This window comes from Maylandia zebra, linkage group LG11 (genome assembly GCF_041146795.1).
Source record: "Maylandia zebra isolate NMK-2024a linkage group LG11, Mzebra_GT3a, whole genome shotgun sequence".
NCBI classification, from domain to species: Eukaryota; Metazoa; Chordata; class Actinopteri; order Cichliformes; family Cichlidae; genus Maylandia; species Maylandia zebra.
In genome coordinates, this window is record NC_135177.1 from 23,294,653 (window position 1) to 23,322,630 (window position 27,978).

Genomic DNA, 27,978 nt, shown 5'->3' on the forward strand with positions numbered 1-27,978 from the left:
ACACACAGACTTGTACTTAAAACAAAAGGTCAATGTTTAATATAAATTTAAATATTATTCACCTCTGAGCTTAGGTTTATGTGTAAGTTATTCACTAGTGTGTATCAGAGACAGCGCTCCTATTCTTTCAGATATGCATAGATCACTAGGGGAGACAAAACACAAGTGTAGCGCCTACATACAGTCATGTGTCCAGTGTTTTTGCAGGTTTTCAAGATTAGTGAACTTAACACTGCTCTGTACCCCAAACCTGGATTCACTCACTAACTCTTCGTGATATCAGCTACTTTACTCTTCGCATCATCTCCCTGGGTCCTGTGGCTTCCTCACAAAGTCCAAAAACATGCATAGGGTTAAGTTATTTGACTCTAAATGTACTGTCAGTGTAAATGGTCGTGTTTCTCTGTCTTGGCCATGCAACATACTGGCAACATGACCAAGGTGTACCCTGCCTCTCACCCTGTGACAGTTGGGATTGGCTCCAGCCCCCCGACCACCCTAACTACCCCAACCTTGAACTGGATAAACAGAAGAAAAATGGACTGATGGAGCTTCTTCAGCGTGTGGCTTGTACAACTTTACCACACAACTATAACACAGCTGTGGTCAGAGGTTTACATCCACTAATGGAAAGGCCTTCCCAAAACCTACTGAAAATTTATGGACTATGCTTAAACACTGTCTCTGTGCCTGATTTAAATTAACTCCATATCTGCCAGGATGAGTGGTCAACTATTCAGCCAGAAGCTTCCAAAAGAGTCTGGCTGAGGTGCAAAATGCCAGGAGAAATTTAACCAAATATTAGTGTGGGTGTATGCAGATATTTAACCCTGTGTGGTTTAGAGAAAATCCAGTTTCAAACCTGCACAGCCAATTCTTGTTTTTAAAAAAAGTCATTAAAGACGTATGCTGTACAATCATTCCACCCTGGAAAAAAAATGTTCAAAGAAAGCATTAAAAGCCCCAAATTGTCATAACATTCGTGCCCACGAAGAGTGTGTGTAAACTTCTGATCACAACTGTGTAACTAGACTAAAAAGAACGCAAGAAGTCAAGTAAATGGATGAACACATGCAAAGACACTGGCGCAGTCTTCTGGTGCCTCTTTAAGGCGATGCATTCAAGGCTCCTGTGCCTGCATGAGTGCTAACAAAGACAAACAGTGCAAATAACTCAAACGCTGCAGTGCATAGAAGGTTAATAACAAGGGTGAAGGAAGAGATGGCGCTCCTTCACAATCAACGCATTCTGGCATAACCATAACGCATGAAGGACATAACAAACTGGATCTAAGACAACAGTATCCTAAGTGGCGAATTCATCCTGATAGCATTTTAAGTAATCAAATTTTTCCAGTTACCAAAAACACAGTAACATTTCACAATCAGGGCCGTTTCAGAAAGCCGGTTTAGTGCAAACTCTGAGTAAGTATACCCTGAGTTAACGAAAACTCTGGGTTTTCGGTTTCACAAAGCGAGTTTAGATTAATTCTGAGTGAGTTACTATGACGACACACTCCGTGAAGCTAACCTGCCCCCTAGCAGGTTTACTTCAACTAACCCTGACTTTCTCCGCCTCTTTGTCGGAAACCTGACTGTAGGAAGTGTCAGACATGGCGTGCCCCTTCCTTGAAGAGCCAGTAGATGTTGAAGCCCAAATTCTCCGCAGAGCTCTCCACCGGGAGAGAGTGATTAGAGCGCATTCGGACATTTTATCATTTCCTGATGATTTTCTGTGTGAACGTTACCGTTTTTCAGCACAATCTATAATTTATTTGAATAACATCCTCAGGCCTAATATTGCTCATGTGACACATCGCGGACATTCTCTCAGTTCTGTACATATTATTTGTATTGCACTTCGGTTTTTTGCAAACGGGAGCTTTCTGTATAATATTGGTGACGCTGAGCACGTTTCCAAGGCTACCGTCTGTCGGGCAGTCAGGAATGTTACAGTTGCACTGAAACGTCTCCTGTACTCGTCTGTGGTGTTCCCCGGTCATAGACCCACAAGATTTATCAAAGAGGGATGCCACAAAATTGCAGGTAGCAGGATGAACAAAACTTAATACATGATGTGGTGATACTTGAACTACTACTTAAATTTTACATTTATTTTCAGGGTTCCCAGGCGTGATTGGCTGTATAGATGGCACTCACATTCCAATCATTGCTCCTTCAGTAAATGAAGGAGACTATGTGAACAGGAAGTCTTTCCACAGCATTAATGTACAGGTACATAGTTCCCTGTAGCATTTCAAACTAACAAATGATTTCATTATAGTAGGGGAGACCGGGGATAGTTGTAACGTGGGTCAGTTGTAACACTTCCAATTTCTCCAATCAGGGCTAAGTTTCAAATGATGTGACTCATCCTGTGCATGCCCAACTCAGTTCTGCTATCACATGTGAAAAGTCAGCACATTTTGTCAAACACAGACAATTTAACATGAAAAAAAGTAATTTGTATGCCAAAAAGTAAGTTTTTCTACTTTATTTCAATGTTTAATAGCATTATCTGCTTTGCAGTTAAACTCATCAAATTTAAATTGTATGTCTATGGGGATATATTCTGTGTAGGTCTTTAGAGCTAGTGTTTTAGCCGTTGGCTGTAATGTTAGCTAGTTCATGGCTATAGGAGTCTGGGTCAGTTGTAACAATAATGCAGATGTTACAACTTACCACACTATTACTTTAACTTATATTAAACAAGTTGGGGCAGCGACATCAGCAGAGAGGTTCACTGGTCACATTTGTATATGCGGTTAATGCCATTGGCAACACAATTACTTCACTGTTTGTGTTCCCCACACATACTGTACATTATGCAGACCACTGTGTCAGAGATGGACAAGTAGGAAGTACTGGTAGTGGAAAGTCAGGATGGATGCACGAAACAGATTTCCTCATCTTTCTGAAGCACTTTGCAAACCACACCAAGGTAAGCCATGATAAAAAGTAATGGAATTGCGATGCTGGTGAATAACTACATTTTTTCAGCTTCATTGTTATGTTTAAAATTGGTGCAAGAGTTGTAGGTTATAATGCCCACTGAGCCAATGAGGCCAAACTCAAGTCCAATAAATGGCTCTAAGTGCATTCATGTGTTGAATAAACAAAGATTACATGTTAATGTTTTGTTAGTACCCTTATTTCATTGTGTTACATTTTACCCCAGGATATGTTACAACTAACCCAGACTATGGGGTTAATTGTAACATTTCACTCCTTGTGTTTGAGGCCATACCATGCAATGGGTAATTGTGCTGCAGAGAAAATAGCTGCACTATTTAATAGCCGACACATGTAAATACTTTGCATTAAATTTTGAATCCACTACCTTAAAAGAGCTCCAATTTACAGACAGAAATGTCAAAAATGTTACAACTATCCCCGGTCTCCCCTAATGGATGCTAATTTGTGTTCTCTGCACTGTGAAGATCATATGTGATGCTTCCAACATTATCACAAATGTGGAAGCCAACTGCTCAGCCTCTGTGAGTGGTGGTGGTGGAGGACCCCCACCTGTTTTTCGGGCCTCTGCTTTTTTTTCTGTTGGCTATAACGGGTCACATTTGAGCATACAGAGTAAGCAAATATGTACTTGTAATGTGCTCAGATAATTTCAATAAGTGCTTACAGAAGGGAAATTAATGTAGCCTCTAACTGCAATTGATTTACATCGGACAAACAGACCAAGCACTATGGCTCATAATACAATTCCAAGCATGACATCCCAGTGTATTTCAGACCCAGCAACACGCTCAGAAACTGGTTCACCCGAAAGACAAAACGCCAAAACACAAACTTAACAATGTGGTGTATGCTGTACAGTGCAGCGAGGAATGCTCAGACCTCTACATTGGAGAAACCAAACAGCCACTTCACAAGCGCATGGCACAACACAGAAGAGCCACCTCCACAGGACAAGACTCAGCAGTCCATCTGCATCTTAAGGATAAAGGACACTCTTTCAAGGATGCCAATGTTCACATTTTGGACAGAGAGGACAGATGGTTTGAAAGAGGAGTGAAAGAAGCCATCTTTGTCCACTGTGAGCGACCATCTTTGAACAGAGGCGGGGGTTTACGACACCAACTCTCTGCCATCTATAATCCAGTTTTGAGATCCCTTCCCAGACGCCTTAACGCCCACTCACATCCTGGGCCATCTGACCTCAGGAATTCGCATGATAAGGTGGGGCCAGGTTTCACAATGAACACACCCGAAACTCTGGCTGATTGGGACCCACGCCCAGTTTCCCACCTTGGCTCAGGCGATTAGAGGATCATCAGGGGGTCCTTTTGTCCCTCTGTGGGGGGGTCACTCCCACTAGGTTTATATCTGGGACTCTCCACCATTTGACCTTAGAACTGAAGAAGCTTCTCGGATGAGAGGTGAAACGTCTTCAAGCAACTTAAAGAAGTCCAGACGCTTTTCTTTGCAAGCTCCTTTGAATACAATTACACCTTACCTGTTTGGACTATATTTTTATATTTCATTTTTACTTGCTGCCAGGAACGTTTGGGGCCTGTTGGGTTGCACCTGCGCTCAAATCACATCACAAAATAAAATGTATGAAATAAAAAATAAAATGAAATATAATAAAATAACGTGTTAAATGGGTGGAAATCCCTAGATCAATGTTTAAATTAACACTCACGCATTGACTCTGTCGGCTATGTCTTGCCATGCATGCTCCCTTTGTTTTGCAGCTGAGGCTGTGTTACTTTTTTTCCGCGGAATTTGCATGTTATCGGCATATGCTGCCATCAGAATTTCGGCCTCAAGCGCTGTAAAATACATTGACCGCGCCTTCTTTCCTTCCGTCTCCATGGTGACTCGCTTAATCTGTGCTCCACTAATCAGGGCTTTATGTATCCTCGTGCGCGCGCTTAACTTGGGGTTAAAGCAACTCCGCGTTGACTGAACTAATTGTTATCAGCCTTTCTGAAACCGAATATTCCGAGTTGGACAGTTCGGGGTTACTCAACCCTGAGTATCGTTTTTCACTCTGAGTTTTCTAAACCGGCTTCCTGAAATAGGGCCCAGGTCACAACAAAAGTGTCATAAACTAGCACACGTTTGCCTCTAACCTGCAACTTTGTCAACTCAAAGAGTTAAAACAAAAAGTACAAGAGTATAGTTGACGTTGCAGATAGATGGGTCATACCAGAGCAATGGTTTTCTTTTTTAAGCCGTTACAATGAAGCAGTTCTTCATTTCAGGATTAAATACCCACCTATACTTCTCTTTGGAATTTGTATGTTTGTGTAGATATTAAATGTATTTTAGTGCATTCCCTGAAGATATTTTTTAACGAGGTGTTTGCTTCTCTCTTTCAAAATGTCTTTCATTTCCCCAGAGGAGGGTTCCCCCCCCCACGCTTTGCAAAGTTATATTCTGTCCCAAGGCATCACTTCTTGCTGTCAGCGTTCAGCCACGAGCCGTCCTCCTCCACCTCCCGTCGGACAACGAGCAGCATCTCTGCCACGTCCTGAGAAAGCTGTTCAGTGAGAAATGTGCTGAAACAGAAGCGAAGAGAGAGAAGGTTAGAAGAACAGACAGTGGGGATTTTAATAGAGCACAGTGTCCTAACACAAAACAAACAATGAGCTAACCCCCACTCCCATGTGACCAGTCACATGGTATGACTCACTCAATGAGTTCAAACAGCACACCAAAGCCAAGTTTAGATCGAAGTCAGAGCAGAATCACTCACACAGAGATTACGTCTCTGCTCCTGAGAGTCCGGGAAACATTGGACGTATACGTGCGCAATTCTTACCGCAGCTCTGCTTCTCCGCCGATGCAGACCGGACTCTTCAGCTTAGAGTCCAGGTTGTAGTACTGTCCGCTAACTTGCCGAACTGCGAGCCAATGCCGCCGCCGGAGCGGGAGGGACACAATCCCCAAAGATACTCGTGATGGGACATTCAGAATAAAGCCTTGGACCTTTGACATACAGAGGTTCTCAACTTCCCTGCAGTTTGAAAGAGGGGAGAAAGAAATCACTAAATCAGCCACTTTGAGATAGTCTTACTTAACCAGTTATTACGCGCAGTGCATCTCAGGGCATTTTTCATTATGAATGACCTCGACCCGGATAGCCTACTTCTGCAGCACTTACTGAGTCTGTAAATCTATCAAAGCACAAAATTCATTTTCACATGTAGCTGCGGTTTGGTAAGACTGCCAATATGCTTTTTATGTGTAATCCAACAACGCCTCAGGGTTACATCACAAGTGGTTTAAAATTAAGATGTTGTTTTAAGGGAAAAAAAAACCCCACCATCTGTGTCTGAAAATAGTCTCAAGAATTCCCTTTTATTACAACAGCCTGGCACTAAGAGCTGATCTCAATATTCTGGATCCCGTTGCAGTATACAGTCCCAGCCACTTTATTAGGTACACCTTGCTAAAACTAGGTTGGTTGGTTGTAATCTCAGTTCCCTTTGTGGCCCCCGGTCTAGTCTTCTGATACTGTATCCCATCTGCTTCAAGGTTTGACATGTTGCACATTCAGAAATGGTGTTCTGCCCTGGAGATGGTTTCTTGGGAAAATCCCAGAAGATCAGCAGTTTCGGAAATAAACAGACCCGTCCATCTGGCACCAACAACCGTGCTACGTTCAAAATCACTTTAAATCATCTTTCTTCCCCATTCTGATGCCCAGTTTAAACTTTAGCAGGTCATCCTGACTGTGTTTTGATGGCTAAATTCCTAAACGAAATGAGTTGCTTCCATGTAATTGTCTAATTGGATATTTTTATTAACAACCAGCTGTATAGGTATGGCTTAAAAAAAGCGACTGTGAGATTAAGTAAAGGAGAAAGGTAGAACAAACAGCCTGGAGACATAGTGTAAATGAAAAAGTAAATTTCAAATTTAACACCAACATTATGAGCACAGAGGCGGGACCTCTACACAAAATGACTTTCTCATTTCACAGACTTCAGTGTGACTCACTTACCTGCGTTTGTCCCACCACACCGCAGCCAACTCCCGGCTCTGTAGTGCCGCCATGATGACGTTGACATCATAGTTTCCCGTCCCTAACACCGACCGATGTGGGTTCACAACACACTGTGGAGCCAGCCTGCCACAAGAGAAAAAAGGCAGAGTTTTAAAAAACCAAATGTTATACTGCATCTTCTTTACAAAACTGTTTAGATTTGTTTTACTTTCTTGCATATAAATATCATCACAATGCATAACTGTTGTCCCAAAACAACCACACCGATATGAAAAAGCTGTGTTTTTGTGGGGTTGGGGTTGAGCTGCTCTGCATTCAAATAAATGTTGTTTGTCAAAAGCCACAGAGATCATGACTCATCTGGCCTCATGTTCAATTAAGCTAATGGCTGCTGACATACATGCCAGCCTCACTGAAAAACAATGGTTTCTGCTACACGGACAGCACCCACTGCTCTTTCCCCACAAAAACTTAATGTTAAATTTTCCCAACAGTGAATGTAAAAACAACAACAAACACCCACACACTTCTGATCAAATTAAAGCTTTTGTTAAGAATAAATGTTTGGCATTTTTCACTTTTAGGTGGAAGACATGATGGCTGAATGAGGGAATTCAGTAATTTCTGCTTGAGTCTTGGAGTTCCCAGTAAAAGCCTTGCTCGGCACTGCCAAAACTGAAGCTAAACATGAAAACCTGTCATGTTCAGCATCTCACACACGCCTTAGAAGATAAAAGCAGCTGCTGCATTGCAGAAAAATGGTAGTCTGTTCACAGGGTAAACAAATGATGGAGTATTGTCTGGAATGTTGAGGTTATAAACTGGTCAGATCATTGGTGAGTTTAGCAGATGGATCGTTTGAATGCTGTCGCTGGTTTGTGTACAGATTTCCGTACACCGTCACGTCACCCAGAGGCTCCCCTACCTTTTGCATATATCGTCGGCTGTCTCTTTGGTAAACACCCGCTCCTGGAGCACGTTGTTGAGTGCGTGAATTGCGCACAGCTCCAATCGTTGCTTCTCATGAAACACCTCTCCTTCGCTCATACTAAAGCTTCACAGACAAACGAGAAGTCTCGTTAATTAACTGTCATGTTACATCTGCTAGCTAGCAGTTTGTAGCCCATTCAGGCTAGCGGCTGCTCGCTGTAAAAGAAGCTGAAAAATCTGAGTATACACTGTGTTTATGACTGCTGGCAGTTTGGAAAAACATCGCCCCGATAAACTATTATTAATCAACAATAGCTAAACGAAGCTACCAACCTGCTGATAAAGCGATGCCCCGTTTAAATGATGATGGAGCCTGACAGCTACATCCAGAAACCGGAAGCTGAGCCTTTGTTGTTGAGGTGGTGTTGGGGTTTTTTTGTCGTCCGTATGCGTCCCTCACAGCAGGGCTGGAAACCCCGCCAGTTTAACAGTCTAATTATGCTGAATAGAGGAAAGTAATAATAATGGCAGGATTAACTCATCTTTAACTCACCAATGGTGTCACACACACACACTTCTTCCCCGCGTCTAATCACTGAGCTGATGCTGCAGCGCCCCCTAGTGACGAGCCTGATTACTGCTGACTGCGGTGATACAGACTGAAGTTGATGAAGTGAGCTAAGCCTCGAATAAAAATAAAAAACTATATTCTAGGAAAAATATAACTAAACTAAATGAAATTAAGTTGTACAACCACCAAACTGAAATAAACGAAATAAATAAATAAATAAAAATATGTAGGAAATAAGATAAGATAAGATAAGATAAGAAAACATTTTATTAATCCCTCGGGTGGGTTCCTCTGGGAAATTCGGTTTCCAAAAGCACAGCACCGACAGAAGTTACAGTTACAGAATATTATATATATATATATATATATATATATATATATATATATATATATATATATATACACACACACACACACATATATAAATACAGAGACATATATAAATAAAATATACGAAGGGGATAAATAGAATAAATAGGAATAAAAATAGAAATACAAGTGAATTGCACATTTCAAGTATTGAGGTCTATTGAACCATTGACTATTAACAAAAGTATTGCACAAAAGGTATTGCACAGTGAGGTGAAGAGGCACTACAGCTTAGTTGTTCCCCCCTCCTTTGTCCACCTGTTTCCCCTCCCTCTCCCCTCCAGAGAGGAGTTAAACATTTTGATGGCGTGTGGGACAAAGGAAATGTTGTTTTCAAAGCCTGCCCGACTAAGGCTTTGATGCATTGTTTGGTGAGACTTGAGATTTCTACATGACTGCCTTATTCTATTCTGAAATAGTGGACAATGATGTTTGCAGACGACATTGTGATTTGTAGTAAAAACCAGGAGTAGGGCGAAGAGCTGAAGAAAGTCAGTAGAAGCATGACTAAACTAGACTAGACTAGACAGGTGAAAAGGTAAAGTTTCAAGGAGCAGAGGTTGCAACGTTGGATGAGTTTAAATACCTGGAGTCACATCCAAGACAACAAACAGTGCATAAGAGAGGTTAAGAACAGGCAGGGTTAAGTGGTTGGAAACAAGTGTGGGGGGTGATTTGTGACAGAAGGATAGCAGCAAGAGTGAAAAAAATGGCTTACAAGATGGTTGTGACACCTGCTGTGATGTCTAGTTTGGAGACGGTGCCACCGACAAAAAGACAGGAGCCTGAGCTGGAGAGAGAAGGCTCAAATGGTTTGGGGATGTGCTGTGGAAAGATGGTGGATGCATTGGACAAAGGATGTTGAATGTGCAGCTGCCAGGCAGAAGGAAAAGAGGAAGTCCACCAAGAAGATTCATGGATGTCGTGAAGGAGGGCATGCAGGGTTGGTGTGTCACAGGAGGATGTTAGGGGCAGGGTAAAATGGAGGCAGATGATCTGATGTGGCGACCCCTAAAGGAAGGAGTCGAAAAATGTATATATTCTGAAATTATTAGCAAATTATTATTAGCTCTTAATAAATATTCTCCATAGTATAATAATAAAGTTAGAACTTAAAACAATTAAAACAGAAGCAAGTAAATCCATAAACTGAAAACTGTAAATTTTCAAATTTACATTATTACAGAAAAATGTTAAATCTGTCTGTTTTTTTATTGAGATAAATGTAATTATTTGCATTCCTGAACAGGAAAAGATTTAATGGATAGATGTTGCACTTGAATAATTTCTTAAAGAAGTCCAGTGTGGGAAAACTAATTCTGTTTAATGTGTGTCTAATAGATAACAAAATATTTTTTAGTTTTAAACAGATTTTATGACAAGTAATCTAATAGATTTGTTAATTACTGTAACGGTTAGGGTGACAAAGCTTTGTCTTACTGTAGAGGCTAAGCCTACGCTTGAAGCCACTGAGGTATTTGTTGACAGGGATGACGCGCGATTTCACTGGTATGCATGAATATATTAAACTTGATACAGTCCAATAACTCCAGCCTTACTCATCTTGTCCTTTAGATTCTTTATTTCCACAATTTAACATAGCAGCACAGCGGTCACAAACTGTTTGCCTTCTTCCGATCAACAACACACCTGCTGCTAATTACGTGTGTCTACCTTAAATACATTCACCATACCAAAAAACTCAAAAAGTGACCTCTAGCGGCATACATAAGGTATCAACCCCAAAATTTCATAAATTATGGCAGTGTTTTGGAATCACTTAAAAGATCTCTCTAAACTTGATTATAAACAGTGGGACAATTTTGGCAAAAAGGTCAAGATTTGGTCACGATGACCTGTCTGATCGAGCATCAGTATGCGGAAAAATACGGTGGCCCCTAGAGACAAAGCACGTACAAACTCCAAAACACTTGCGAACTCCAAAACACTTGCAAATTCCAAACACTTTGGATTTTGCAAGTGTTTTGGAGTTTGTACGTGTTTTGGAGTTTGCAAGTGTTTTGGAGTTTGCAAGTGTTTTTTCGTTAGCAAGTGTTTTGGAGTTTGCATGTGTTTTGGAGTTTGTACGTGTTTTGGAGTTTGCAAGTTTTTTAGTTTGCAAGTGTTTTGGAGTTTGCATGTGTTTTGGAGTTTGCAAGTGTTTTGGAGTTTGCAAGTGTTTTTTAGTTTGCAAGTGTTTTGGAGTTTGCAAGTGTTTTTTAGTTTGGAAGTGTTTTGGAGTTTGCATGTGTTTTGGAGTTTGCAAGTGCTTTTTAGTTTGCAAGTGTTTTGGATTTTGCAAGTGTTTTGGAGTTTGCAAATGTTTTTTAGTTTGCAAGTGTTTTGGAGTTTGCATGTGTTTTGGAGTTTGCAAGTGTTTTGGAGTTTGCATGTGCTTTGGAGTTTGCATGTGTTTTGGGGTTTGCATGTGTTTTGGAGTTTGCATGTGTTTTGGGGTTTGTATGTGTTTTGGAGTTTGCAAGTGCTTTTTAGTTTGCAAGTGTTTTGGATTTTGCAAGTGTTTTGGAGTTTGCAAATGTTTTTTAGTTTGCAAGTGTTTTGGAGTTTGCAAATGTTTTTTAGTTTGCAAGTGTTTTGGAGTTTGCAAGTGTTTTTTAGTTTGCAAGTGTTTTGGAGTTTGTACGTGCTTTGTCTCTAGGGGCCACCGTAGAAAAAGGGTGATTTAAGTGACTTTGAACATGGTATTGAACATTGATTGGTGGTGTGGTGTCAGACAGACTGGTCTGAGTATTTCAGAAACTGCTGATCTACTGGGATTTTCCCACACAACCATCTGTAGGGTTACAGAGGATCCTAAAAAAGAGAAAATATCTAGTGATCGACACTTCTCAAATGTTCAAATGTCAGGGGTCAGAGGAGAACGGCCAGACTTTTTCAAGCACATGGGAAAGCAATAGCAACTCAACAAAAGCATGCAGAAGAGCATTTCTGAAAGCACAACATGCTTAAAGCTACAGGGCTACAATCATACTGGGTGCCACTCCTGCCAGGTAAGAACGGGAAACCAAGGCTATGTCCACACGTACACGGGTATTTTTGAAAACGGAGATTTTCTGTTTTCGTTTTAAAAAATAATCCCGTCCACACGTAAACGCAGAAATGAAGGAAAATGCTGCTAGGAACATGCCAAAGCAACAGGTGGCGATATATTCCTAACCGTGTAGAAATGTTGGCCAATCAGAAGTCTAGAAGCCTCGGTGGGAAATAGTAAACAAGGATGGGGCATAGAAGCAGAACCCAGTCATATGTGTGGAGGGACAGTAACTGTGTGTGTATATGTAAGCATTTAAACACTGCAGAGAGTACAATTAACAGTAACAGTATGGTAGAAATTAATTTCACCGAAACAATAACGTGGCGCACAGTGTGACGTCAAAAAAGGCGCACACCTTTGACGCTGCGCTTTCTGTCCACACGTAAATGCAAAAACGGAGTTTTCAAAAATATCCACCCTGGCAGGAGTTTTTAAAAATCTCCGTTTTCAGTGACCAAAAACGCCGTTTACGTGTGGAGGAAAGGTGCAAACGCAGAGAAAAATCTGCGTTTTCAAAAATACCCGTGTACGTACGTCCACATGTTCAGTGACTGAAAACGTTTCGGTCACTGAAAACGGAGATTTTTAAAAACTTCTGCCAGGGTGGATATTTTCAAAAACTCAGTTTTTGCATTTACGTGTGGACGGAGAAAACGCAGCGTCAAAGATGTGCGCATTTTTTGACGTCACACTGTGCGCCACGTTATTGTTTCGGTGTAATGAATTTCTATAATAGCGGATGTAGACAAAATACTGTTACTGTTAATTTTACTCTCTGCAGTGTTTAAATGCTTATATATACACATACAGTTACTGTCCCTCCACACATACGACTCAGTTCTGCTTCTATGCGCCATCTTTGTTTACTCTTTCCCACCCAGGCTTATTGACTTCTGATTGGCCAACATTTCTACACGGATAGGAATATAGCGCCACCTGCTGCTTTGGCATGTTCCTAGCAGCGTTTTCCTTCGTTTTTGGCTTTTATGTGTGGACGGAATTTTTTTTATAAACGAAAACGTTTTCAAAAGGAGAGGCTATGCGTTTTCGTTTGAAAACGCATGGTTTTCTCTCCCGTCCACACTGAGACGGCGTTTTCGCTCATGGAAAATGCAGCGTTTTAAAACGCTCTCGAAAACACCTACATTTGAAAACGGTGTTTTGGTGTGGCAGTGCGGACAGCCAAAACTGAGACTTTCTAAAACGATGATGCATGTTAGTCATATGATGCAGTCATGTGACCAATTAAACTAAGATAGGGGAGGGAATTCTACAGCAATTGTTTTGTTTGCTCTCAATTTTGACAGCCCTATTAAAGATTAATATGAGTCTGTATATGCTCCAGATAGCTTTTCTTCAAATTCTTTAACTCTCACTCGCGTTTTGCAACTTTGCACCTTTGTGTTACTTACAGCAACAACTCCACCTCATTGTTAGTCCATTTAAAAAACGCTGTGCTTTTCCTCAACATTTTGCAGCAATGTTTCAAAGAGCTGGAAAGTAAATAAGCAGCAGACAGAAATAAGGCAGGTCAATCTTCTTGCGCTTCACGTATGCGCAGTACTGGAACGTAAGCGTTTTCAGTCGTTTCAATGTGGACGTGCAACGCTGTGAAAACGACTGAAAAACGCATGGACGCAGAGCGTTTTCAGATCTATCCGGCCTAGTGTGGACGTAGCAGGCTCACAATGATTGGACAATCAAATACTGGAAAATGTTGCCCAGTTTGTGAGTCTTGATTTCTGCTATAACATTAAACATGAAAGTACACATCCATCCTGCCTTGTCCCAGTGGTTAGGGCTACTGCTGGTGTTGTAATAGTGTGAGGATATTTTCTTGGCCAATTTTGGGTAACAACTGAGCCTACCTGTGATTATGTCCATCCCCTCATGACCACGGTGTGCATATTTTTTGATGGCTGCTTCCAACAGGATAATACACCATGTCACAAACCTCAAATCATCTCAAACTGGTGTCTTGAACAAGAAAATTAGTTTACTGTCCTCAAATGTCCTCCACAGCCAGTTTACCTCCAGTTTACCTCAGTCTAATAGAGCACCTTTGGGCTGTGGTGGAAAGGCATATTCACATCATGGATGTGCAGCCAACAAATCTGTTTCTACTGTGTGATGCTATCGTGTCAATCTGAACCAAAATTTCTGAGGAATGTTTCCAGCACCTTGTTGAATGTCATAAAGAATTAAAATAGTTCTGAAACCAAAAACGGCTCCAGAGCAGTACTAACAAGGCGTAGGTCACCTAAAAGAGGGTCTGATGAATAAATGTTAATTGTGTTGTTATTTTTGGTGGTGTGTTGCTCAGGCACGTTTCTGTACTACACGAATACGAAAAAAAATGAGTGTAATTTAATCCAGTTATTGTTATTGCCAATTAGAGTGAACTTAATTAACCAACATTAAAATAAATCTATCATACAACGTAACAAAAGTGACCCCGCTTATCAAGTTAAGTATTTATCTATTGAATAAATTAGGCTGGCTGGTTTAAACAGTAGGCGTTTCTTAATTTTGGTGTTCAATGTAGCTAGTGCTGATCTTTCAGTATCGATTAGATTTGTGAGTTTTTCAAATGGACCTATCGCTGGCGTGTATCAGATGTACTTTTCACTCTATGTGGCTGATAGGGCTTTTTGATGTGACGCAGCTCTATCGATGCATTTCGATTGGTCTGTCTCTTCTGACGTTTCACACCACTGTGCCGGTCATTGGTCTGTGCTTTAAGGTTCAATTGAGGATCGTATTTTTGTTCCTGTGTCAACGTAGAGAAGAAAAGAAGAACGGCGATCATCAGCCAGTCGGCTAAGTTTTCATCGAATATAGTTTTTCACTCCTCTAAGCTCTATTAGAAACGGTTCTTTATATCTGACACCAGCCAGACACCCACCACCCAAGCAGAGCTCCTTTTTGAAGATGGTAAGATCAACCTCTTAGCTAACAGCTAATGGGAGACACTGCTAGCTCTAACCGATTTTAGCTGTCGATTTTTTTTCTTTCGATTTTTATGGGCGGTTGTGTCTATTTGTTGAAAGTTAATGCGTTTATTAAAGTCTTCAGATGTATATTGGTGTAATTAATAAGTACCTTTATACACAATAGAAACTATTACCACTAAACCAAAAGCTTCTTTAACACGAAATCTAATCGAGGCATTTGCTAGGCTAGGTATGCTAACGGTAACATAAAGTTAACATTGCCCGTCGACTGTTTAACTGGTATTAATTATCTACTGCTGTGCCTTTAAAGCATACTTCAAGTTGATCAAGTTATAACTCATCTGACTTCTCTGAGGATGCTTAACGTGGTGCGGGGACCGCTGGCTCGATGATGAAACCGTAGCTCCCCCAGAGGAGCTCCAGCTCATGTTCATTACGTAAATACGTGTTAAAATTAGGAAGATAATGACTGGCAAGCGCAGATTACAGAGAAAAGCTTGTGTAAAATGACAGCAGATCCGCAGCGGAAAATGTAGATGGTCTCAGGTGGTGCCGATGATAGATTTTTTTTTTCTTCTGCCATATGGCCGATCGACACATTATTAAAATGTGTGGAACGAAATCATCAAAGCCATACAAAAAAATATGTTTTAGTGTGTAATGAGTCGATACCTACCTACATAATAAACATTTTGATAATATGTTAAATTTACTTCACTCACACTCGCTGTATATTAAAGAAAAGGTGTCCAGTGTGCTAACAGACCAACATGTTGAGGCAGTGTCATATTTATTTGTTAGTCAAAGTTTAGGAAAGTAAACACGTGGTTGTAAAATGTGTACATCTACAGAGACAAAGGTTTTTGCAGCAAGCCAAAAACGAAGTGTGAAATAAATATTTGAGTAGACTGAAATACAAAAAAAAAAGTGAAAATCAGAATGTAGAGGAAATAGCCTTAGGTTTAGCCACTTTGGTTGTCAACATAAACTGCCTAATGCTGAAACTAAATATTTTCAAAGATTAAAAATGAACTAAAATGAGCGAACCCATTCTGGAAATTAAATGAATGCTTAGAAATAAAAAGTCAAAACATGTGAAAAATATAAACTAGTGGGCTTTTTTTTAAAGTCCCAAAGTCAGCTGAAATAACACTGAATAATATGGGACAGTTGTTGCTATAGAAAAGGAAAATAAATTTACATTGTACAAACTATCACATAACAAATGGGGAGGGGGGGGATGTAATGAAATGTGCTTCATTTTTTTTCTGGACTTCTTGATGTCAAAACTGCATAATTTGTTTAAGTCTAGTTCTCAGCATTAGTAACATGTCCCAGTGTCCTACACAAAGATATTCTTTTCTTTTTTTCTGAATCTGGTGATCCTATATTTGTTGATTTTTTTTTTTTTTCTTTTCTTTTTTTTTTTTTTTCTTTTTTTTTTTTTCTTTCTCTTCTCTTTTTCAGCTGCTTTGGCTTACATGCTTTAAATGTAAAACTTTATCTTAACAGTACCTGAGGTGAAGTTACAGCCTTCATTTTTCCTCATTCTTAGTAAGAGTACAGCTTGGTCATTCCTGTTAGCGCTGTGGCTAAACTATTGTTATGTCTCTCCAGAACTCCAATGTGGAGAATTTGCCCCCTCATGTTCTTCGCTTGGTCTACAAAGAAGTTTCAGCTTTAGCAGCAGATCCACCCGAGGGCATTAAGATTTATCCCAGCGAAGAAGACATAACAGAGCTTCACACAGCAATAGAGGGACCAGGTAAGGATTATGATATAGTGTCATCACTTCACACTTAGAGCAGGACCGACACAACTCTTGGGAGTAAACTCACCAAGTGAGTATTTGCAGTATGGTCTTTTCATAATTTAGGGCTTTAGATTTGCAAAAGTTTCTTTAAGATCTCTAGTTTGAACCAGATTTGTTGAGTTTGTCCTGACTCAAAATATTTTATCATAGAAGATCAGTACAGAGCATTTCGTATTTCATTAAATAGACAAATTGTCAGAGACTGATGAGTAAAATAAACTTAATGAAATCCATACTAATTGTATTACTTCTGTCCTTGAATAACTAATGTGGAAATTTATTTTCAAAACCAGCGATAAAATATCCTAGTTTAGTCACCTTGCAGCTTGTATTTTCAAGGGTTTTTTGTGTATTCTTAAATATATTATCTCTCAGGGTTTTTCCTGCATGCAAACATTTCTAGGTTTCTAACAAAAATATTTTAGCCCATTTTCTTTTTAGGCTGTATTTTATTTCCTTCAACATTACATGCATTCTTGTTTTTGAAAATGTCCAGAAATAAATTCAGATTTCTGTTAAGTAAGGTGACAGACACTCGCCGCCTTCACTGTGTGCCAGTCAGTTGTGCCAGTGTGTTATAGTCATTAATCAAAGGGTCACCAGTGTCCAGGAAAAACCCCGAGTTCTGCGTCATGTTCGCAGCAAACTGTGCATTTACAGTGTGTTAGTTACTTCACCACTTCACATCCAGAAAAACAGCTTCAAACAATAATATTTAAAGGCTGAGAGTTTCTTATTGATAGCCAACTTTGTATTATCAGCTCAAGGTAATAACATGACTGGTGATGACTGAGCTGAGTCAGCCGTCTGCTCCATGATTTTTAGGTATTATTGAAGCTTAAATGGAAGCCATCAGCTTTGATGGAATCTTTTACTATCTGTACATAATTTAGTCTTTGTGCTGTTAATTTGTAGAATAATAAATCCTCAAGGCCTGTTTTACATTTCTATTCCCCCCTTCGTGGAGCTTTCAAAATTTATGCTGTTGTGTAATCACTTAAATTATGGGTTTTGTGGGTGTTGTTAATATCATGAGACACATAAGTCACTTTAAACTATCATGATATCTTGCCACTATGCACTCATTGCTTCAGACGTTATTTTTAAGTAGGTCTTGAAGAGCCAGACACTTGTCCACATTTTCTACTCCTCCACAGAGCTCCGTCGCGGCATCAGTTTCATTTATTGGGCACTGACATTTATATCTGATTTCAGATCAGGTAATTCATTATGTTAAAGCAGCAGTACAGTGTGTTTCATAATGTCAAATTTTTGTTGTTGCTACTTGGCATACCTGGTTAAAAGCTGAAGCGTACACAGACAGATGGTGATGATGGTCAAACAAGAAATATCAGATCAAATATCAGATTATTTCATTGGAAACTGATAGAAGTTAAATGCAGGAAATTGACTTAAGAGCAAGTGACAAGGATTTGAAATGGCCTCGTAAACTTCCTTACTCTTCTCTCGCGAAAGAATATTGTGTTTATTTCACTTTGTTACCACTGATGACAGGATAATATTCGATTATTTTTGTACACAAATCTCCTGTTCCCTAAAAAGTCTCCTCGCTTTAAGAAACCTGTCTAACAGATGGTAAGATTAAATCTTCGATGCTGGCACAGTTTTCATTCTGGAACCTTTTTATTTTATTTTTTTTAAAACCAAGACTAGGTGTCAAGGAAAAGTGTCAGGTGGTATTTCTTCGGCTTTGAAATATTTGCCGTTATGTGACAGATTTGAAATGATAGTTAATGTGCTCTGTGACTGACTGACTTGTATGCGCTGAATGTGTTGTCAGAGGACTCGGTTGCAGCTCTGTGACCCTCTTTTTCTGGATGAAGTTTGGCAGAGTCAGGACATAATGTTCATGTGATGAATTCTTTATACTTCAACAGAGGGAACTCCATTTGCTGGTGGCATTTTCCGAATGCGTCTGGTCCTCGGGAAGGACTTCCCTGCGGTTCCACCCAAAGGGTATTTCCTGACCAAGATTTTTCACCCCAACGTGGGTCATAAGGGAGAGATCTGTGTCAACGTGCTGAAGAGGGACTGGAAGGCAGAACTCGGCCTCAAACATGTCTTACTGGTAAGAAGGATGATCTGTGTGTTTGTTTCAGTATCGCTTGTGTTGAGGCCACTAATTTCACATCTCTTTCCTTCACTTTCCTACAGACAATCAAGTGTCTTCTAATCCATCCGAACCCAGAATCGGCTCTGAACGAAGAGGCCGGCCGCTTGCTGTTAGAGGACTATGCTGAGTACGAGTCCCGGGCCCGCCTGCTCACAGAGATCCACGCCATGGGCGGCACTTCTGGGGCACCTCAGGATCCTAATGACGGCCCCCAGCCAAAGAAGCATGCAGGTGACCCGATGAAGAGAGCGGGACCCAGTGCGGCGTCTGTGCCAGCAGCTTTGGGTAATGGAGCCAATGGAGCCAGCACCACCACCAGCAATAGCAACAGTAGTAGTAGCACTAATAATGTAGCAGGGAAGAAGAAAGCAGATAAAAAGCGTGCATTGAGGCGACTTTAATACCTCCATAGAAATTCTCAGTGGGTGTGTGTGTGTGTGTGTGTGTGTGTGCGCGTGTGTTTGTGTGAATGTGGGAGAGTAAATTTAAATATTGAAGTATACTGATGATGTTTTTGTTCCCTTTGACTCTTTATACCCTGAAAATCCAGACTTCTCACTTTGTACTTATACCTTATTCTTTGTCTTTCCATCACTCTGTCTTGTCCAGTTGGTGTCACGGGTTTAATTCTTCCCATACCTGAAGACGGTGACAAATTGTTGCTTTTCTGAAATGAAAGAATACACTTTCAGTCTAAAAAAAAAAACCAAAAAAAACCATCATGCCATCAGTTGTGATTTTCCTTTGGCCTACTGTGAATGAATGATACTTAATGCGATTCACTGTGCAAACCACGGCCTCTGATGTCTGTCCATTAATGAGATATAGCTCCTGTCGTCTCAGACTTAATAGCAGCCATTTTTTTTTTTTTTTAAAGCATTTCTTGGTAAAAGCAACTGTGATGGTACTGTGTACTGCACAGCCTGACTCATTGTCGAGTCTGAACCACGATGCTACCTTAAAGTCAGGTTTTTAAATTCAGCTCAAAGGAAATGATGGAAGAAGGCGCTAAAATTATGCAACGTCCAAATTGTATTCTTCGTTTTGTGATCCAATTTAGGTAAAGGTGTAAAGGTATGGATTGTTTCAAGTAAAGGAAGTCTGCTGTTTTTTGTTTTGTTTTTCTGACTTTTTAAAACTGTTTCACTGACCAGTATTTTCAAAAGCTGTTTTTAATCGACACGTCCATATTCAGCTGTCTTGTGGTTGTGTGTGAAGATGTAGCTCAGTGGCTGTAAGGGAACAGGGTAGATGGCATGCGCATGCCACCTCAACTGTTCTCTGTATTTAGGCATACTGTGGTGTGACTCGCTTCAACTACCCCTGCCTCCTAACAAAAGCAGCATGTCCTCTCAGATGCACCGCACGCCGACCAGCCGCGTGGAGTACCAGAGATGACAAGTGCCTAGTTTGAACCAACTTGCCCCTCCATCCGTGGCAACTGCAGGGTTTCTCGGGCAAATTTTCTTTCCGTTCTTAAATGCATGCGGGGCCTACATTTCCCAAGGAAACACACTGAAGCGCTGTTTTAATTTGGATGGAAAAGGTGCCTCTGAAACTCCTGTTACTGTGCACACTGTCTGGCTGGATATCTTGTGTCCATTTTAAATTATTTAAATTAATAAAATGTTGAAATACCAGAAGTGAAATGGAAAATCAACTCCTGTTTGTGTTTTTTCTTTGGTCCTCTTCTGTCAAGCGATGTTGAAATTAATGCTAAGAACAAATGCAAATGAGGCTTTTCTAGTGACGCGTATTAGCACATTTTGTTTAGTGGTCTCCTGTTCTGCAGTGATGGAATAACCATTATGAGGAAAAACGAGTAATTGCATCCACCCCAGCAAACCAGTGAGTTGAAGTGCACCCGATAGAGCGTCTTTGGGCCATCTAATGAAGGGCTCCACTGGCCTCTGCTGCCAACATGCAGCAGCCCACCCACCTGTGTAGAAATAGCAGCCTGCCATGCAGGTAATTATCAGACCCTTCTTAGACACCTGGGGCTCCGTGTAACCCTTTACACCTTCCTCAAGACCCGTTTTGGAAGTGCTTACCTCCTTCAACACCTGGTATAAACATCCATGCAGTGAAAACCCACACCGTGCTATTAAACATAAACACAGTTTCACTGAAGATTTTGACGTGTGTGAGATATAAGATAAGATAGAACTTTATTAATCCCTCGGGTGGGTTCCTCTGGGAAATTCGACTTCCAAAAAAAAAGCACAGCAACAACCGAAGTTACAGTTACAGAATTGTTATATATATATATATATATATATATATACACACACACACACACACACACACACACATATAAATACAGAGACAAATATAAATAAAATATACAAAGGGGATAAATAGAATAAATAGGAATAAAAAATAAAAATACAAGTGAATTGCACATTTCAAGTATTGAGGTTGTTAAAGGTTCAACATTGAGGAGGGAGAGTACAAACCACCCTTGGTCCAGAAGCTCTTGGTCAAACAATGATTTTAATGACTACACACGTGTGGGAAGAACACTCTGTGCACAGACAGCAAGTGATCTTCGACTTAATCAAAGCACAAACAATTATTTTATAACATCAGGGTTTGTTTACTGACGCCCCTTCATGCGTCACAGATACATTTTATACATACGTCAAATCAACACCACAATGACTTTTAAGACAGAACATCATCTTCTATTTTCATGGCCGGCACTTCCTTTCTACCTTTCAGTTCCTCTTTCTTGCCGAGACGACAAGGACGGTTCCTCTTTTACCGAGACACTTTCGCAGTTCCAATCCAGACATGACTAATCTCTCTCTCCTCTAAATAAATCTAACTCATGTGTGTGTGTCACGACCTCACATGCTCTCTGTGTCACCTCTTCACCTGTTGCACTTCTGACCTTTCACTAGACCAGAGGCTCACTGAGACTATGTGTATGTCTTCTACTAAATAAATGTTTTAACCAAGAACCTCTACTAAAACCTTAATATGAAATGACCTGATATATAAGTGTTTTGTAAGCATGTATTGCAATTCCTTCTATGTTCTAGTTTTCCCTCAGCATGTATCACCTGAACAGTCACGTCAGTGAAGCTTAAGACCTTTAAAGAACCTGAACATCAACTCAAATAAGCACAGATATGCATTGTGTACACAATAGTTATAACTGCATCTGAAATACAAAATTAACATCATCATAAACATCTTAAAGCTATCTGTTACATTGTCAAAGCAATGATCATTTTGAATAACCTAGTAATTCAAATGGCCTCGTCTGGCCTGCTCCTCAAAATAACTGTCTGCTTTCACTTCTGCAAACAACTTCCTGTCAGCCTGCAACTCAGTCTTTCTGAAAGAGACACTGTTTAAACCTCTGTGTTCCTCTGACTGTGAGGTGTCCACACTTGAAAAAGACCAGACTTTGAATTTCACTCAACTTTATTTAGACCAACTAGTTTGATAGCTGGTAGGTAGCAGCAGGTAAAAAACCGATAGCCTGTCTTGTTCAAAGTCTTCCTCACAGTGGAAAAGTGCTTTGTTTGCCGTCCTCTCAGTATGTTGCACCCGGGTCAAATGACTGCTGCATGCATTTAAAGGTTTACTCGGCACGCCCACCCTTGATTGCTCTAATGTGGCTCACCTGGCAGGGCGGCGCACACCAGGCCGTGCTTAGTTGTTGATTGCACCCAAGGTCTAATCAGCGGCCATGGGTAAGCAGCAGCACCGAACAGGTAGAGGGCAGGAGGAGGAAAAGAGGAATAACAGCCACACCTACTAGGTCAGCGCGACACCTCCCACTCGATCTTTGCTCAGCACTGTCTGGAAAGATCGCACTCAGGTGGGCTGGTCCCTCGCTTGATCTTCCACCGGTAAAAGGACCACAAGACGCCGGATGTCCCGATGTAAGGTGGTGCCCAGCTCAGGACTTGTGGTAGCGGGTTTTGGACTCTTGATCGCAATGCTGGAACTTGGAGTGACCCTCACATGCACATCTCGAACGATCCCTTTAGAATCAGGATTCACGCTGATGACTTTTGCGAGTCTGAACTGCCCTCTAAGGGCATTTTGGTCGCAGAGCCAAACTATGTCTCCAACAGCAATGTTTCTCTCTGAAGTATGCCATTTACTGCGGATGAACAGGTTTGGTCCAGCGAGTTGGCTCTAGGACCTCCAGAAGTTGTTGACTATGGTTTGTATTTCCTTCAGCCTTTTGAAAGGATAATTTGTGAAGTCAACAGTTTTGAAGTCCCCACTTTGTGTGGCTCGACCAAGCAACAGATTATTCGGCGTGATGTAGTCAATGCGATCTTCTCGGCTCTGAAATCTGGCATCAATGGGTCTCTCATTTGCAAGGTTGGCGGCTAGCTGGAGTGCTGTCAGAAACTCACTAAAGGTAAGAGCCTCTGTATTGCCGAGAGTATGGAGGGCTCTCTTGGTAACTCTGACAGCAGCTTCGGCGGCCCCATTTCGGTGAGGTGAGTCAGCGGGAAGAATCTTCCATGCCCAGATGGTCTCATTTTTGGCAGAGTATTCTTCAAGCGACTCCTTGTTTTGTCGTCTCAGGTAAGCATACATTTCTTCCAAGACAGGTTTGGCGCCGACAAAGTTTGTGCCAGGATCTGACCAGATTTTCCGGGGATGGCCTCGGACAGAAGTGAACCTCTGGTAGGCAAGCAGGAAGCTCTCTGTTGATAGTGTGCTCGCTAGTTCGACATGAATGGCTCGGCTTGCCATACAGCAAAACACAACTCCCCAAACTTTCATGGTCACTCTTCTCTTGACATCATCCCTCACATGATAGGGTCCAAACAGGTCAACAGATGTAAATTCGAATGGTGCAGCAGGATTTGACCTCTCTTCAGGTAAGTCCCCCATTACTTGCTTGCAGGTTCTTGCCTTTGCCTTCTTGCAGATGATGCACTGGTCAACGACCTTTTGGGCAATAATTCTTCCTCTGACAACCCAAGCCTTCATTCTCATCCGCAGTAAGGTTTCTGCCACTCCGCCATGTCCCTCGCTGTGTGCTTCTCTGGCAAGGAGGGTGGATAGCCAGGCTTGGAATGGTAGAAGGGGAACGGCTTTGCGGTCTTTTTTGAAGGTTTGGATTCTGCCACCACAAACTAGAAGTCCACTTGTTTGGTCTCTGTAAACGACTAGTCTGTCTGTTGTGGTGCTTGGGAAGTTGACGCCCTCTTGTGCTGCTAGGCAAAGGTCTCGAAAAGCATCTTGTCTCTCGCAGACTGTGAGGACACCCGAAGATGGTACTACCTCCCACTTTTCTTGGTCTCTGGTCTTTGATCTCATGAACTTTTTGGCAACCCTCCAGACCCACGCCACGGTCCCAATCAGCCTTCTCAGGTTGCTGAATCGCCTTTCGTCGATTAGCTGTTGGGTTGCTACTCCTCGTGGTCTTCTCGACTCTACGTGTACTGAGTCCTGAGCCGCCTTGATGTGCATTCTGGTAAGGACCGCAACAAAAGTCTTTTTCTGTAGCTTTGTGACCGTTTCTTGAGCTTGGGCAGCGACTTCTCCGGCGGATTTCTTCAGCCACTCATCTTCAGGAAGTTGGAGAAACTTTGGACCCGACTGCCACTCAGAGTCCTCGGTTAGGGCATTCGGACTGGCCCCTCTGGTGAGGATGTCTGCAATGTTGGCTGACCCAGGAATCCACCACCAATCTTGGACATCAGTGATACTCTGGATTTCACCAACGCGGTTTGCAAAGAAGGTCTGGAAACCGTAGCTCTCACGCTGGATTGCACCCAAGACGGTCTGGCTGTCGACGAGGTGGTACCATTTTTTGACCTGGATTCTGCAGTGTCTCTGGAAGTAGGTCTTCAGACGGGCAGCAAAGACTGCGCCACACATCTCTGCTTTAACAGGATCGCCTTTGTGATTGAGAGGCGTCAGTTTGGCTTTGGACTCTACTAGTCTCACAATGACACTATGGCTGCAGCTCCAGCGAAGGTACATCACTGCACCATATGCATGTTCACTGCCATCAGAGAACGTGATGGCACTGGGCTCTGCACAAGGATCTGGTGGAGTCAGGGCTCTAGTGAAATGCAGTTTCTTCAGGTCAGCATACTCTTCCAGAAGCTTTATAGCGTCTTCTCGGAGACCTTTAGACAAGGCTGCGTCCCATGTGTCTTCGAGGCAGTGCTTTACTTTTGCTTCTTGGAAAGCTCTCCTTACCAGGATGGCACCCTTTTGTTTGACGGGAGTCACTAGACCGAGTGGGTCGTATAGGCCGGAGACTTGGCTTAGCAGTTCTCGCCTGGTGAGTGGATCAGGTGTTTGCTCTCTGACTTCTTCTCTGAGCAGGTCTTGACCAAGGCGCATTTTCCTCCTTTTCTTTGAGAAGTTCACTGCGACCATGACATGAAGCTTGTCATCATTGATGGTGTAGCCAAGGCCAAGGGCTTTGTTGTCATCTTCCGTCAGCTGGTTTGGCAGGATCATAGTCTTTGGCTCTGATCGAGGCAACTCTGTCTTTGACTCCTCCCTCCCACTTTGACTGGAGTAGACCCAAGGCTTCATGTAGAATCCTCCAGCTCTCAGGATGTGCTCGATGTTGGCTGTTAGGCGTCTCAAATGGTCGAGGTCATTGTGTGATGTCAGGATGTCATCGACATAAGCATCTTCTTCCAGCACACGTTTCTCCTCTGTGAAGTGACTGAATGAAGGTAGGTTTGCAGTTTCTCTCATGGCGACTTGGGCTATGCAACCAGCAGGTTTGTCTCCAATGTTGACTCTTGTTATGGCATAGTCTTCTATGTCTGCATCTTCTGTGTCACGCCACAAGAATCTGTGCAAGTGGACTTCTCGATCTTCCAGCCAGACGGAGTTGTACATCTTGCGGACGTCACCAAGGGCGGCGTAGACACCAGCTCGGAACCTCAGCAGGACAGCTCTTATCGGGTTCAGGACATCAGGACCTTTGATGAGGATGTCATTCAGGCTGAGGCCTCTGTACTTCTGGCTGCTGTTCCACACCAACCTCACTGGGGTAGAGACAGAGTGTGGATTTGGCGCGATGAGGTGGCTTATATACCATACTGGCCCAGTCCAACTCTGCAGGACTTCTTTGGACAGCTTCACTGCAGCTCTGCGGTTTACCATCTCATGAACTTGTGCAGCATAGGCCTTCTTCCATTCAGGTTCTTTAGATAGCTTCATCTCGGTTCTGATGAATGTTGCTTCTACTGCTTTCCTGTTATTTGGCAAGGTTGGTGGATCTTCTACCCATGGGTATTTAGCATGCCAATGCGGTTCACTGTTGTGGGCATCTCCAGTTGAGTAAGTCAGGCCATTCCTCACGATCTCCATCTCCCTCTCTTGTGCAAGCGTCATTTCTTTACCCCCTGGCTGGCAGCTCCCACAACGACACCCTCCACATCTCGGCTGGCAAGCGGCTCCGATGCTTTCCCACCTCCACCACTTCAGAAAGTCTCTGCTGCTGGTAGCTGTGGTGGATGGAGTCTCAGGGTGATCAGGGTGCTGACAGGAAGCCAGGTCTTTAGTAAATTCTTGGTACTTGAATGCAGCAACTCTCATTGATCTTGCGAAGTGAGTTTTGGAGGTGTGGGCCATCAAAGTGACTTCCTCAAAGAGGTCTGGATGTGTGCCCCCAATTGTCTTGCCAAGTGGACCGTCCCAGAGAACCAGGTCACCGATGGAACGGATCTTTTGGGGCACCAGCTGGCCTTCTTTATGGCTGATTAGAAGCTGGATCTCTCTGGGTCTGATGAGGTCTTGGAGAGGGATGTCAGGGAAGATCTTTTGTAGCTTCTGAGGTGGAACATGTCTTTCCACTTCAGCAATCTTGTCAAGACCATAGCAGACTAACTGGTGAGGCTTTAAAGTTCCTTTTGAGGTGTTGACACGGATCTTGAGAAGGTAGCGCTTGGTTGCCACAGACACCTTCATACCTCCGATACCCTGGATGACGAGCATGACGTCTTCACTGCGAAGGTTGAGCTTACTTGCAGCTTTATGGGTTATGTAGTTTGTGTCAGATGCTAGATCAATTAATGTCCCAATTCTCTGCCCATCATTGGCGATGACGTCCAGGAGCATCAGGATCACAGGGTACTCTTTTAGACCAGTCCCCTCCAGTAGACCTCTCTCTGCTGCCATGGAGTTGAAGGCTCGTGATGAGACGTTGCAGAAAGCTTTCCGACACTCCTGCGCTAGCTCTGGTGATAGTTTAGAGATGAACTCTTCTTGAACCTCTGTATACCTCCTCCCCTCAGCTCTCGCCGGACCAGACTTGGGCCTTTGTGATAAGGGTCGTGGCAAGGGACAAAGAAGGTAATGATGCTGGTCTTTGCACTCTGGTTTTCCACACAGGTAAGTAGTCTTTCTGCAGGGTTCATCGTGGATCTCGAGGCATCTCTTGCAGGCTCCAAGTTGCTGCACTGCATCCTCTTTCTCCTGTAACTTTGTGTTGGTTCGAAACCGTCTGCAGATGTAGAGCTTTCTCTTGTGCTTCGGGTCCCCACAGATGATGCAGCCTGCTGGATCAGTACTAGATTTAACTGACTTGGTACGGGCGTACTTCACTGGGAACTTTATTCTCTCCTTGGCAGGGTCGATGTCTCTCAGCTGGTCTAACTGCTCGTAGATGGACTCTTGGGATTGGAGGTATGCGAGCAGCTTGTCAAACCGGTTCTGATGAGTCACAGCATTCTTTGGATCAGCAGCGTGTGTGAGCCAGTCTTTCTTTAGGGACTCAGGCAGCTTGCTTTCGATAGACTTTATTACCAAGAGGTTCTTTATGGCATTTGCTTCATCCAGCTCACTCAAATCATAGAGGGCCTTTTCAACTGCGTGGATAAGCTCTATAATTCTTCTAGGCTGGTTGCTACGAACAGGAGGGATAGCTTGAAGCTCCTCAATGATTTCAATGGCGATGGTGGCTTGATTTCCATAGCGGTTCTCGAGGACTCTGAAGATCTCATCGGCTGAGGTGTATGTGGACAGGCGCAGATCTTTGGCCACTTTATCATCGAGGCTATCGAGAAGTTGGAATTTCTTTACTTCCACGGACCCGGTTGGTTCACCTTGCTTTTGCAGAGCCTCCCATTCCTTCCGCCATCTGTAGAACTCACGCTGGCTGCCGGTGAACTTTGGTAAAGCTGTGGCTTTCAGTTTTATGGCTGCGACCGAGGCTGCGTTGCG

General features: G+C 42.4%; 2 protein-coding genes across 2 annotated transcripts; one reads left to right on the forward strand and one right to left on the reverse strand.

Moving 5' to 3' along the window:
• Nucleotides 1-10: 10 nt before the first annotated feature.
• On the reverse strand, nucleotides 11-8,506 carry josd2 (Josephin domain containing 2). Its single transcript, XM_004541154.6, has 5 exons — nucleotides 8,239-8,506; nucleotides 7,901-8,029; nucleotides 6,973-7,098; nucleotides 5,788-5,982; nucleotides 11-5,524 (listed from the first exon to the last, which is right to left on the reverse strand). Exons 2-5 carry the CDS (start codon nucleotides 8,020-8,022, stop codon nucleotides 5,416-5,418), a joined length of 552 nt encoding a protein of 183 aa, XP_004541211.1. The 5' UTR covers nucleotides 8,023-8,029; nucleotides 8,239-8,506; the 3' UTR covers nucleotides 11-5,415.
• Nucleotides 8,507-14,624: 6,118 nt separating this feature from the next.
• ube2s (ubiquitin-conjugating enzyme E2S) lies at nucleotides 14,625-20,461 on the forward strand. The gene is made up of 4 exons (XM_004541153.6): nucleotides 14,625-14,834; nucleotides 16,472-16,619; nucleotides 18,566-18,756; nucleotides 18,843-20,461. The coding sequence occupies exons 1-4, from the start codon at nucleotides 14,832-14,834 to the stop codon at nucleotides 19,200-19,202; spliced, it is 702 nt and encodes a 233-aa protein (XP_004541210.1). The 5' UTR covers nucleotides 14,625-14,831; the 3' UTR covers nucleotides 19,203-20,461.
• Nucleotides 20,462-27,978: the final 7,517 nt, after the last annotated feature.